General features: G+C 42.0%; 1 protein-coding gene across 9 annotated transcripts in view; it reads right to left on the reverse strand.

The window, feature by feature from the left end:
- Window positions 1-812: 812 nt before the first annotated feature.
- Window positions 813-12,706, reverse strand: part of LOC121561264 (dedicator of cytokinesis protein 10-like) — a 179,543-nt gene continuing 167,649 nt past the window's right edge. For 8 of the 9 annotated variants that reach the window (XM_045212206.1, XM_045212198.1, XM_045212238.1 and 5 more), the window contains 5 exons: window positions 8,890-9,100; window positions 8,130-8,320; window positions 5,270-5,370; window positions 2,596-2,734; window positions 813-1,888 (listed from right to left, as the gene is read on the reverse strand). In XM_045212206.1, coding sequence (XP_045068141.1) covers window positions 1,841-1,888; window positions 2,596-2,734; window positions 5,270-5,370; window positions 8,130-8,320; window positions 8,890-9,100 — 690 coding nt within the window. In that variant the 3' untranslated portion in view covers window positions 813-1,840. Of the gene's footprint in view, window positions 1,889-2,589; window positions 2,735-5,269; window positions 5,371-8,129; window positions 8,321-8,889; window positions 9,101-12,706 lie in introns of those variants that run through there. The other variant, XM_041873862.2, reaches the window with a different exon arrangement.

Below are 12,706 nucleotides of genomic sequence, written 5' to 3' on the forward strand. Positions count from 1 at the left end.
AGCAGGGGGACCTTGCGGGCGCTGCAGGATTTCAGTCCTTCACGGCGTAGTGTGTTACCAATTGTTTTCTTGGTGACTATGGTCCCAGCTGCCTTGAGATCATTGACAAGATCCTCCCGTGTAGTTCTGGGCTGATTCCTCACCGTTCTCATGATCATTGCAACTCCACGAGGTGAGATCTTGCATGGAGCCCCAGGCCGAGGGAGATTGACAGTATTTTGTGTTTCTTCCATTTGCGAATAATCGCACCAACTGTTGTCACCTTCTCACCAAGCTGCTTGGCGATGGTCTTGTAGCCCATTCCAGCCTTGTATAAGTCTACAATCTTGTCCCTGACATCCTTGGAGAGCTCTTTGGTCTCGGCCATGGTGGAGAGTTTGGAATCTGATTGATTGATTGCCTTTAAGAGTGTGCTCCTAATCTCAGCTCGTTACCTGTATAAAAGACACCTGGGAGCCAGAAATCTTTCTGATTGAGAGGGGGTCAAATACTTATTTCCCTCATTAAAATGCAAATCAATTTATAACATTTTTGACATGCGTTTTTCTAGATTTTTGTTGTTGTTATTCTCTCTCACGGTTCAAATAAACCTACCATTAAAATTATAGACTGATCATTTCTTTGTCAGTGGGCAAACGTACAAAATCAGCAGGGGATCAAATACTTTTTTCCCCCACTGTATGTATGTAAAGAAATATAGTGCTAGAGAGACATTTTCACTTACCCTGTGGTTTATGGACGTTAACACATTTTATTTTAATGTTATAAATAAAACATTAGTTTGTTCATTCTTTTTTATTTTATTTAGCCAAACAAAAAATCATATACTTTTTAAATATTAATAATTCTTATTTACAATTTAAAACAGTACAGTAAATAATAATAACAACATTATCAATCAAAAAATGTTATAAAACAAACTATCCATTTGAAAATCTGTGAGCTGGGAATTCCAGAATGTTAGGATACAAAGTAGCTATGCGGAGTTGTTCTACATTCAAACAGGAACTAGAGGTGTGTTCAATCAAACAAGAAGTAGGCTACATGTCAATCTGTTCAGCAGGACACAACGCTGTGGAACAAATAAATGATGTGGAACAAACATGTCTCTCTGCCTTATAGAAGAAGGAATCATGTTGGCTGTATTCATAGTATTTCTATCTGCAACATTAAAAAATGTTTGGCTACTGAACGTGACCCTAATTTCCTTTATAGAATTCCTTGAACTGTCATTTTACAATACTTTTTGGAATTGCTTACCATAGGTGGCAAATATTTGCAGCAAAAAGATAACCAACAGAATATGGACAAATTATGATCGACATTGTTGTGACCAGAATTACAACCAAACTTTTGCTCTGTTGAACGCACCTCAAGCTCATTAAGGTCACAATTTTCTAAAGGGATGGGGCTGGGGAGGGAAGGCGTGTGTTGTCTGTGTGTGTGTGTGTGTGTGTGTGTGTGTGTGTACAGAGTAAGGAGATGAGGCGGTCGGCAGGGGAGTGCAAACATGGATTGATCCTTAAAAACAAAACAAAGTAACGGTACAGCAGCCTGTTCTACTGGACATCATCATCATTACCAGGACTGCAGACTACTGGGATGCCAGACTACCACAACTCCAGACTACCATGACTCCAGACTAACACAATCAAAGTCTACAGACTTCTGGACTTCCCCATCCACTTCCCTTTTTTCCAGTTCCCATAAAGTCAAAGTTCCAGTCCCCCACTCCTGTATAATTCCTGGCAGGAGAAAGAACGACGTCTGTCACCAGGAGCCATTTTGGGGAAACGTGTCCTCCTGGGCACTGTCAGATTCCAGCATGCCTATTGGCTGCTCAGAAAGCGCTGTGTCGTTCTGTTCCTGGTGGTCTTGTGTGAGGGATCTTGGCATGGAGGAGAGACATAGATAGTAAATTCATGTTTCAAATCACACAAACAGACATCTGATGAATGTATGAGAGGTTAGTATAATGCACAGCAGTGTCACTTGCTCCATAATGACAGGGCCAGAGGTGTGGTAAAGTGTGGGGGGGGGATTGTGTGACGTACCAGTCTTAGAAACGGTAGTGAGGGAGATATTAGAGCAAGAGGAACAGAAACTGAATGAGAGGATGTGTCTATGCAGCTGAGATCCAATGAAAGAGAACAAATGAACAAAGAGAACAACACAAAGAGATGAGACCAAGAGACAAAACTCTGGCTAATCCAGCAAAAGCTCATGCGTAAAAAATAAATAATGAAACAATGATATCAGAGAAAGTAATGACGGATTAAAAAGAGTAATGATGTGAGAACAAAACTGTACCACACGAAAGTGAACAAAAACATTGATATGAAGAGCGTGAAGGTTACTACTCTAAGTAGCTAGGCTAATGATTGAACAGCCCATTGGCCGAATGTATCAAGCTTCTCACAATAGGAGGGCTGACTTAGGGTCAGTTTTTCCTTTAACATCATAATGAATAAGATGACATGGACGGGGTGGGGGAGCTGATCCTAGATCAGCACTCCAATTCTGAGACATGTGATGCATACAGCCTCAGTTGTCTAAAGAAACAGCAGTTTCTATGTTTCGGGGCGGTGTTCAGACCTGCTCGTTCATGACGGTGGAGAGCTCGGTGAGCATGTCCCTGTAGTGGGCCCTCATCTCTTCCTGGTACTCCAGCTGGTCCTCCTTGATCAGCCGCTCGTTGACGTCCAGCGCCTGGCCGCACGCCTCCGCAAACTGCCTGCAGGGCCAGACAGAGAGTGTTAGGGCACTATAAGGGCCACGAGTTTCCCCCGTCCTGACCATGTGATCTGATCTGGAAAAACTCTGGGTTCTAGTTATCTTGACCTGAATTGACCCCAACCCTTTTGCTTAAGACGTATCAAATGCATCATCGATCTATGTGTGGCGCAGTTGGTAAGAGCGTGGCTCTAGCAATGCCAAGGTTGTGGATCTAATTCCCACAGGGGTCACATAACTAGGGTTGTGGCGGTCACGAAAGTTTGTCAGCTGGTGATTGTCAACCAAATAACTGCCAGTCTCACGGTAATTGACCGTTAATTAACATAAATACATTTAGCATCTCCTGGCTTCCACATATAGCCTACAAGACACTGATGCAGACCTTTGGAACATCTACATTTTAAAAAAGTCTAATAAATCCACGTAATATAGCCTACACCTTCACAATAAATCCATTATTTATTTTAGACAGGTCTAAAGAAACATGATATGAAGAAAATGTAGTTTATTTCAGAAGAACAGAATAGCATACTCTGAGTTGTCCTTATGTTAGGCCCTGATCTGCATATGCCATATGGCTATGGGCTACACTAGTTCATTTAGCAGACAAGATTTGCTTAGAATTCCGTGGCATTATTTTATATTATTTTATAGTATAAAGAATACAACTGAACAAAGCTGAATAAAATAGAAAGGATATTTTCTCCAAACTATTTGAGGGATTGCGCACATGCGGCTATTCTTTGTTGAGCGGTTAACAAATAAATAGGTACTTTAGTTGTTCTACAAATGTTGGGCTATATGTTTTGATTTTTTATACATTGTAAGGCTGCATGATGCTACTCTAATGATGATTTGAAAAAAGTCCCTTGAAAGGCATGAGCTCTGCTTTGTTTTTTTGCGCAGGCTGTTCACACTTCGTCAGTCTCTCATTCACAATTTGAGAAGCACTTGATAATGCCTGCTCTGAAGCACCCCGCTCTCCAGTTCTCCACGTGATCGGATCTTTCTCACAGGCTACAAGTGAAGACAGACACATCTGGGACGCAACTGCGCGCGTCCTTATCCAATTCAGAGGTGCATATTGAAGATATTGGAAGAACTGTCCACATTTACTTTTTGTCAGCCAACAACTAGGCCTAACGATCAGCAAAAGCACAAGCCTATGACAATCTACTATCCCCCATAGTACAAAAGTTGACCTATTCTATTCTGTGCGAGAAATAAATATTCCAAACATAGTCTGGGACAGTTATGGAATTCAATAGATCCCAAATTAATACAAACACTAGCCTCAAAAACGCTTTTTTACGCAATGATGCTGACGCAACAGATCAGAACGTTTAGCTTAAAATGTTGATGAACTATTAGGCTTATTCTTCAAATTATAAATGCAGCAATGCACACATGGTAGTAGGCTATAAGCGCGAATGTTCCATTAGCGGAAAACACCATTATAAAAAGTGATCACAAATGCGATTATGCACGTGATACTTTTATTATATGGTGAAATGTATCTTCCCCAAACTTGAAACTCACATGCTGCTTATGTATGCCAGTTAGGCTCTACACCCCTTGTAAAGCGGATTCATGTGCTTAATTTTAAGAAGTTATTTGGCCACTTTAGTTGTGATACAAACCTTATCAAAACATATAGGCCTATGGGCTAGGCTACAAGAAGTGTGCGACAATAATTAGGAAAAGTCACAAAAAAATAGGCATTGTTTCTTGCCTTACCCTGGGCATCATTCACAAGTGATAATATATAATTCAGAAGTAATATACTAATATTGTCACCCATCAGACTATTCTTGATTTCATCTTGTCTTTACATATATAAATAATATATGTGTGAAATTCGTTTTGATTTAGAATGGACCATTATCATGCACCTGTCTTGAAACAGGGGCAGGGGAAAAAATACATGTCATCTCTGCACTTAAATAGCGAATGGAGGACGCTTTTCCTGTGGTTCATTTTCATGCCAGCCAGGTAGGCTATACTCCTGTTGTAAAGATAAGCAATGTGCTTAATATTTGCTTAATATTAGGAAAGTTGAGAAATAAATATAGTAGGCCTAGCCTATAGAAAGCTGATGGGATACTCCTCTTTTTAATAGAGGCCATCACTCTGTTTTCTCCGCAATTGCATAGCCTATAGAAATGTTGCGCTACATGAGCTCATGGGCTCTCATGAAGTGTTTGATTAGATTTTCGATTACATTTGCATTGATGTCAGAGTGATTATAGGGACAACAGAGTGCTGAGTACCAGGCAGTTAGCAAGTTTGGTAGGCTACTAATGACCATCAGCAACATCAAAGCTTGGAGAAGCCTAATTACCGTGACTAAGCGGTCACGTGGAATTTGACTGCCTTCATGACTCGTAACCGCCGGTGTGGCGGTAATACGGTCACCGCAACAGCCCTACACATAATCAAACTAAAAATTTACTTTTTGGATAAAAGCATCTGCTAAGTGGTGCATAAAGGTATTTTATTTGATCCAAATCATGAGAAGTGTTGTGAAGAATACCTGAAAATCTCCTTGAGCAGTTTGACTTGGTTGTCGGGGTACTTCTTGGCATTTTTCTCTTCCAGGAAGGCTCGGGCATAGGCCATGGGCCCTGCATTCACCTGTAAGGTAAGTTCATGGTTATTCACCTGCAAGAGGCTAATGCTAGTGATGCAAGAGGCTAATGCTAAAGATGCAAGACGCTAATGCTAATAGTGATGCTAGAGGCTAATGCGAATTCTGTGGTTGTCATGGCACCGTGAGGTCACTTAGGCAGAGAGCTCCTGTACATTTTGTAAATATTTGAATATAATTAATACATTTTTATGACATTTCTTCCCTGCAAACCTTTTGTTTTAAGAATGAACAATACATATAGCTAATTAATATAATCTGAATACACCAGACTTTTAAAACTTAAGCTGGCAAGTCATTTGTTTGTTTGCTTAGCTAGCTAATGTCAGCTGGAAATTGTTTTGATTCGAATGCCAGCCATGTGTCCAGAGATTGAGGATGGAGAGAAGCCTGAAAGCAAGACGGCTGCGGTGTGCAGTGATGAGGATCGTAAGGAGGACTAAGTGACAAGGCTACTCTTGAATTATTATTGAAATGTGGTGTGCTTTCTGGCACCATGTAACTGCCATAGCTTCACCCAAGTGGGTGCTTCATTTTGGTAGTAGTGAAGGACTAGATAGCTAGCTACACCAACTACGGAGTCCATGAACAGCAGTGGCTGAGCTCAAACGTCATCCGAGTCCTACTATGGAGAAGCCACACAGACAGCAAGGATGGCGAGACACCTTGATGACACCGGGCTGCCTGCCTGCTCCCGGACTTGCTCCAGAGACCATCTTTGCTTGCTCTCTCCCTTTAACCACCTCCCTCCGATGACCACTCAAGCCATGAATTTTCCGACCCTCTCATAACCTTCCATCTCATGAATGATGTTGTTGTTTTCTAAATCGCTCGTCTTTTTTGTGTTGCTTTAAAGCGCTTTGAGATTCTTTATGGAATGAATAGTGCTATAAAAGTTGAATAAATTATTAATATTATTAGAGGCTAATGCTAAAGATGAAAGAGTATAATGCTAAATCTGCTAGAGACTAACGCTAGTGATGCTGGAGGCTAATGCTAACGATAGAGGGCTACATAGAGGAAACATTCGATGACAGACAGTAAGTAGCTTGTGCTGCTTCACCATGACCCATAATCCCATATCTCCCTGTTACTGCAACAGCGTATTAAGATTAGCCTGCTTCATGCTGTCACTCTGTGAGCCAAGCTGTGTTCACACATTTCACTGTTTACAGGGGATTAGGGCTGGGAAAAGCCTGAGAAGAGGCGGGATTCTGGAGAGAAAGGGTCTTGGCATAGACTGCATGGTAATAATATCCCACGTGTGGATAAATGCCAGTGTGTGTCCGTTCATGTCAGTGTGTGACCAGTGGCATAGCGCAGTTTCACAAATCGAAGTGCTTAATTTGAGCCGGATCCTGCTGGAACTGGATCCAGCATCTCTCATATTTTTACTGTTTAGTTTTGGAACCTATTTTCCAGAATAAAAGCGATCAGAGTTCATTCGAGTTGCCTCTGTAATTCTAATGCCCCCTAACGTGTTGTGAAAACGTAGATTTTCAGCCCGTGCCTGATACTCTAAGAATTGATTTGGGTTGGGCGGCCCGGGTTTATGGTTTGCACAACATTGTAGCCTAGAGACCAACGCGTGGCTCTTGCTGTGGTGAGAGAAGCATGCCTGTAGCCTATCTCTCACAGAACTAGAATAAGATTAACTTTCTATGATCTCTCTCCCTCTCTCTGCTCTGATAGACATGAGCCTGCAACTATTATCTCTCTAGCGTTGCAATTCATCATTTTTTCCTTATAGAATCATAGCCTCTGAAAGGGTACTGCAGCACACCTGATCCATTTAAATACATTTGCAAAAGTTATATAATTATTGCTGTCTGTTCAGAAAGAAATGAAATAATTCAGAATACTACACCAGGAGTAGGCCTATAATTTAGCCACAGAGGATCAATTGCTTTTATTTGTATTGCCTAGCTGTGGATTGTGAGTAGCCCAATTACAATGCATAGCCTACAGTCCGGAATGTGCGGCAAATCTGTCAGTGAACAGGCCTTTCGCAATATTTCAAATACAATCGTGGGAAAACACAGGTTGGAAAACAAATAGCTCCTGCTGAAAATAAAATAATCTAATCTGTCTGAGGCTACCAAAATATTCTATCAACTTCCAAACAGGCCTATTGAGCGAACAGCATTTTTTTACAAAGTAGCCCCAAAACAAGAGAGAGAGGCTTTTGGCACAAGCGCGTCGGCCATCTTCGGTGCGTGAGCTGCACATTAATGGGTGAGTCAGTGAAACTGGACTATAATTTCTTCCTCATATTGTACAATATATGTGTCTCCACACACCTAAGCCTAGGTTGTTGATGGATTCAAAACAAGATCGTTTTTATTGATGTTAGATTCTCAGTTTGTCAGTGTCCAAGTAGCCTGCCATTTCAATCATATGTACGGTATAAAAAAATATTAGGCTAAAGTCTCCAGTCATGTAAAATGACGTAGACATCCATGAAATGTGTTTATAAAAGGCAAAATTTTCCCCCAGACCTTAGGCTACAAAAAGATTTCCCCATGTGTGCAACTTCTGCAAGCACCTCTACTCTACTGCTCTATGCAACCACGCAAATGCGATGATATGCATGCAATGCTTTATTATAAAGGTGTTTTATAAAGGGGTGCGTCCTACGCCAGGGTGTGTGACTGTACGTGTGGATCAGCTCTGCTATGTCCTCTCAACTCAACTATCTTCTGTGTGTCTCTCTCCATCTTTCTCCTCCTCCACCCCTACCCCTTACCTTGACGCTGACACTACCCTGCAGTTTGAGCTGCAGCCGGATCATGTCCACCTCTGCCATGGCACACAGCTGGTTGAGCTCGGACACCTTGCAGGACATCTCGTCGATGGCCACCTCGATGGGGTTCATCTCCGTGCTCTGCTGCTCCACCACCTGGATACGCTTTTTCAGGTAGGGGAAGGTGGAGTTCGCTGGGTGGGGATAAAGAAAAGGGGGAGTAGACACAAGGTATGAGGAACCAATTGGTTAAACCTTGTGGTCCTGGGTGGCTCAGTTGGTAGAGCATGATTCAGGACTGTGGGTTTGATGCCCGCTGGGGCTACCCATATGAAAAAATGTATGCACGCACTACTGTAATAACTTGCTTTGGATAAAATTGTCTGCTAGATGGGATATTTTTTATTGTATTAAACCAGAACTGTTCGTTTTTTTTTTAAATTTCTGTTGGATCTTTCTTTCATTTTGAAGGGAAAACCATTGAACCTACACCATAACTTTACTGGTCAGAATCAGTCACTGGTTACAGCACTGGTCAGTATACTAGTGATTCAAACATTTACAGCTCAGTATTTACTGTTAGTCAGACACTTCCTATTAGTATAGTGTACTACCATACAAGCCAATGGCTCGGTGGGTTACAGCATCACCTGGGTTGTAGGTTCGAATCCTGCACATTCCACATACTGAATATATGTGACAGTCAATGTTGACAGCTCTTTGGATTAAAATATGAGCAAAAATGACCTTTTTAATAACTCACTGGTTAGTATGGTGCGTCTCTTGCACTGCTCCTCCACGTCGCCATGTTTCTTCCCCGACAGAGTGAAAGGCGTCTCGAACACGAAGCGACTGATGTTGTGATGTCGCTCGAAGTCCGTCTTCTTCTCCTGCTGCTCGTTGTCGTCGAAGTAGGGCACTACGTAGGTCACCTGGATGTAGGCGTACTTGGAGTCCAGGTCTTTAGGATTTACCTGGTGGGTACGTCAAACAGAACAATCAGTTCACAGTCTGGGTCGTATTCATCAGTACACACCGTAGAAAACCGTAGCAAAATATTTTTGCAATGGAACATGTTTCGCAAACAAAAACGATAGTTACTTATTGGAGAAATTCAGGTAGCCTCTCCTGGTTTTGATCCGTTTTCCACCATTTGGTGTCTAACGACCCTGCTCTCTTCAAAAATCAGTCTAATGAGGTTTGTGCTGGTCTCTTTAATCTCGCTGAGTCAGTCTCATAGTCAGTCTTGCGTAGTCAGTCAGTTGTATTCTTGCTCAACCTAGAAGCCTGGCATGCAAGGCTACTAATCTGTTCACCTATATGGTGAACGATGAAGTGTATATTTAGATTTTATTAGGATTCCCATTAGCCGACACCAATGGAGACAGCTAGTCTTACAGGGGTTCGACACATAACAAAATATACATTACAGACAAAATACTTTAGAATTGACCTACATTTAAAACATTAACATGTAGTGCGCGTGTGTGTATGTATGAATCTATCGGTTACACATACATGTCAGTACATACAGATGCCATATCTTAATTTGATCATCCTGTTGTTGCAGGTATTTTCCTGTACAGCTGGAAATGCAAACTTGTAGTGTATTTGAGGTTTAAAAGGCTTCTAAAGGGTGTAATTTCCACTTTAAAATGTCAGACTTGATTTGCCCTAATGAAACATTTATCAACCCCTACACATTTTTTAAATTATTTATAAAACACTAATTTACATTTCCTGTTGCTGCAGGATTATTTTCCTGCTGTAGCAAACTGGCTCAAATTAAGATCCTACATCTGTACACACAAAAAGTAGGTCACATGAGCGAGAGGCGTTGTGCCGTGAGGTGTTGCTTTTTCGTTTTTTTTTAAACACGTTTGCTGTTCACTTGCGCTATATGAGTTCCATGCAATCATGGCTCTGTATAATATTGTACGTTTCCTTGAATTTGTTCTGGACCTGGAGACTGTGAAAAGACTGTTGGAGACTGTTGGCATGTCTGGTGGGGTAAGTGTGTGTGCCAGTGCTGTGTGTAAATTGACTATGCAAACAATTTGGAATTTCCAACACATTAATGTTTCTTATAAAAACAAGTGATGCAGTCAGTCTTTCCTCAACTGTTAGCCAAGAGAGACTGGCATGTATAGTACTGATATTAGCCCTGTGATTACAATGAAGAGCAAAAAGTGCTGCTCTGTTCTGGGCCAGCTGCAGCTTAACTAGGTCCTTCTTTGCAGCACTTGACCAAATCAAATCAAAGCAATTTTTATTTGTCACATACACGTGTTTAGCAGGTGTTATTGCGGGTGTAGCGAAATACTTGTGCTTCTAGCTCCGACAGTGCAGTAATATCTAACAAGTAATATCTAACAATTTCACAACATATACCCAATACACACAAATCTAGTAAGGAATGGAATTTAAGAAAATATACATATATGGACAAGAAATGACAGAGCGGCATGGACTAAGATACAGTAGAATATTATAGAATAGAATGCAGTATATACATATGAGATGAGTAGTGCAAGATATGTAAACATTATTAAAGTGACTAGTGTTCAATTTCTTAACGTGGCCAGTGATTTCAATAGGCAGCAGCAGCCGGTAATGTGCTAGTGATGGCTATTTAACAGTCTGATGGCCTTGAGATAGAAGCTGTTTTTCATTCTCTCGGTCCCAGCTTTGATGCATAGCGGGGTGAACAGGCAGGTGGTTGATGTCCTTGATGATCTTTTTGGCCTTCCTTTGACATCGGGTGCTGTAGGTGTCTTGGAGGGCGGGTAGTTTGCCCCCGGTAATGCGTTCGGCAGACCGCACCACCCTCTGGAGAGCCCTGCGGTTGCGGGCGGTGCAGTTGCCGTACCAGGCGGTGATACAGCCCGACAGGATGCTCTCAATTGTACATCTGTAAAAGTTTGTGAGGGTTTTAGGTGACAAGTCAAATTTCTTCAGGCTCCTGAGGTTGAAGAGGCTCTGTTGCACCTTCTTCACCACACTGTCTGCATGGGTGGACCATTTCAGTTTGTCAGTGATGTGTACGCCAAGGAACTTGAAGCTTTCCACCTTCTCCACTGCAGTCCTGTCGATGTGGATAGGGGGGTGCACCCTCTGCTGTTTCCTGAAGTCCACGATCATCTCCTTTGTTTTGTTGACGTTGAGTGAGAGGTTATTTTCCTGGCACCACACTCCCAGAGCCCTCACCTCCTCCCTGTAGGCGGTCTCGTCATTGTTGGTAATCAAGCCTACTACTGTTGTGTCGTCTGCAAACTTGATGATTGGCTCCACGCAGTCATGGGTGAACAGGGAGTACAGGAGGGGGCTGAGCACGCACCCTTGTGGGGCCCCAGTGTTGAGGAGCAGCGAAGTGGAGATGTTGTTTCCTACCTTCACCACCTGGGGGCGGCCTGTCAGGAAGTCCAGGACCCAGTTGCACAGGGCGGGGTTCAGACCATATAATAATATATAATTTGTATTGTTTTGATTTCACTTGGTCCCCACACCCCCTCAATGGCCATGCTGCTCCCCCTATGGTCATCCCCCCCCACCCCCTAAAGTCTTTACTCTGCCTCCCCCCCAATGGACATTTAGTTATTCATCACTGCTACAGTTATGATGTATATAGTGCTATTTCTATTTATTTTGTATTCATTATTGTATTTCACTTAGTCCTTCTTGATTTTCACTGTACCCTGCAATCACACCTGCAACCCTGTACATGTGACCTTTTAAACACTCTGAATCTCTGAATCATATGACTGGACAATAATCAAGATAAGATAAAACTAGAGCCTGCAGGACTTGCATTGTGGAGTGTGGTGTCAAAAAAGAAAAGCTCTCTCCCCATCTTTATAACCATTGAATCTACAGTATACAATCTAAGGTAACACCAAGTAATTCTCCTCAACTTGCTCAACAGCCATACCATTCATTACCAGATTCAGCTGAGGTCTAGAACTTTGTACCAAATACAATGCTATTAGTTTTAGAGATGGTCAAGAACAGTTTATTACTGGCCACCTTTTCTAAAACTGACTGAAACTCTTTGTTTAGGGTTGCAGTGACTTTACTAGCTGTGGTTGCTGATGTGTAGGCCTGGACGAAAACTAACAAATGTAGATTTTTGAGCATAATGCCCCATTAATTGCTCATCTAGTGAGTGAGGAATGTGCAGTCTAATGGCCGGTCTAGCGATGCTGCTGCTGCTCATTTCATAGCTAAGTTAGATACAAATTATATACTTACTCATGATATACTTACATTTACATTTTACATATTTACCAGACGCTCTTATCCAGAGCGAAATCCAGAGAGAAAAAATTCATACTGGCCCCCCGTGGGAAACGAACCCACAACCCTGGCGTTGCAAGAGCCATGCTCTACCAACTGAGCTACAGGGGACTACTTCTGCCAGGTAAACCTACTTTGCAGTTAACATTTAATTTAGATGGTTATCACATCAACTGGCTACACATGGAGTGATAGACAAACGCGGGCAGCACACAGACAGGCAGGGGCAATATTGCTGGATATTAATTGGCAGATATTGTGTTAGGTTTGGCTTTTTAAGCCAATAG

Source organism: Coregonus clupeaformis, chromosome 5, assembly GCF_020615455.1.
Source record: "Coregonus clupeaformis isolate EN_2021a chromosome 5, ASM2061545v1, whole genome shotgun sequence".
NCBI lineage: Eukaryota > Metazoa > Chordata > Actinopteri > Salmoniformes > Salmonidae > Coregonus > Coregonus clupeaformis.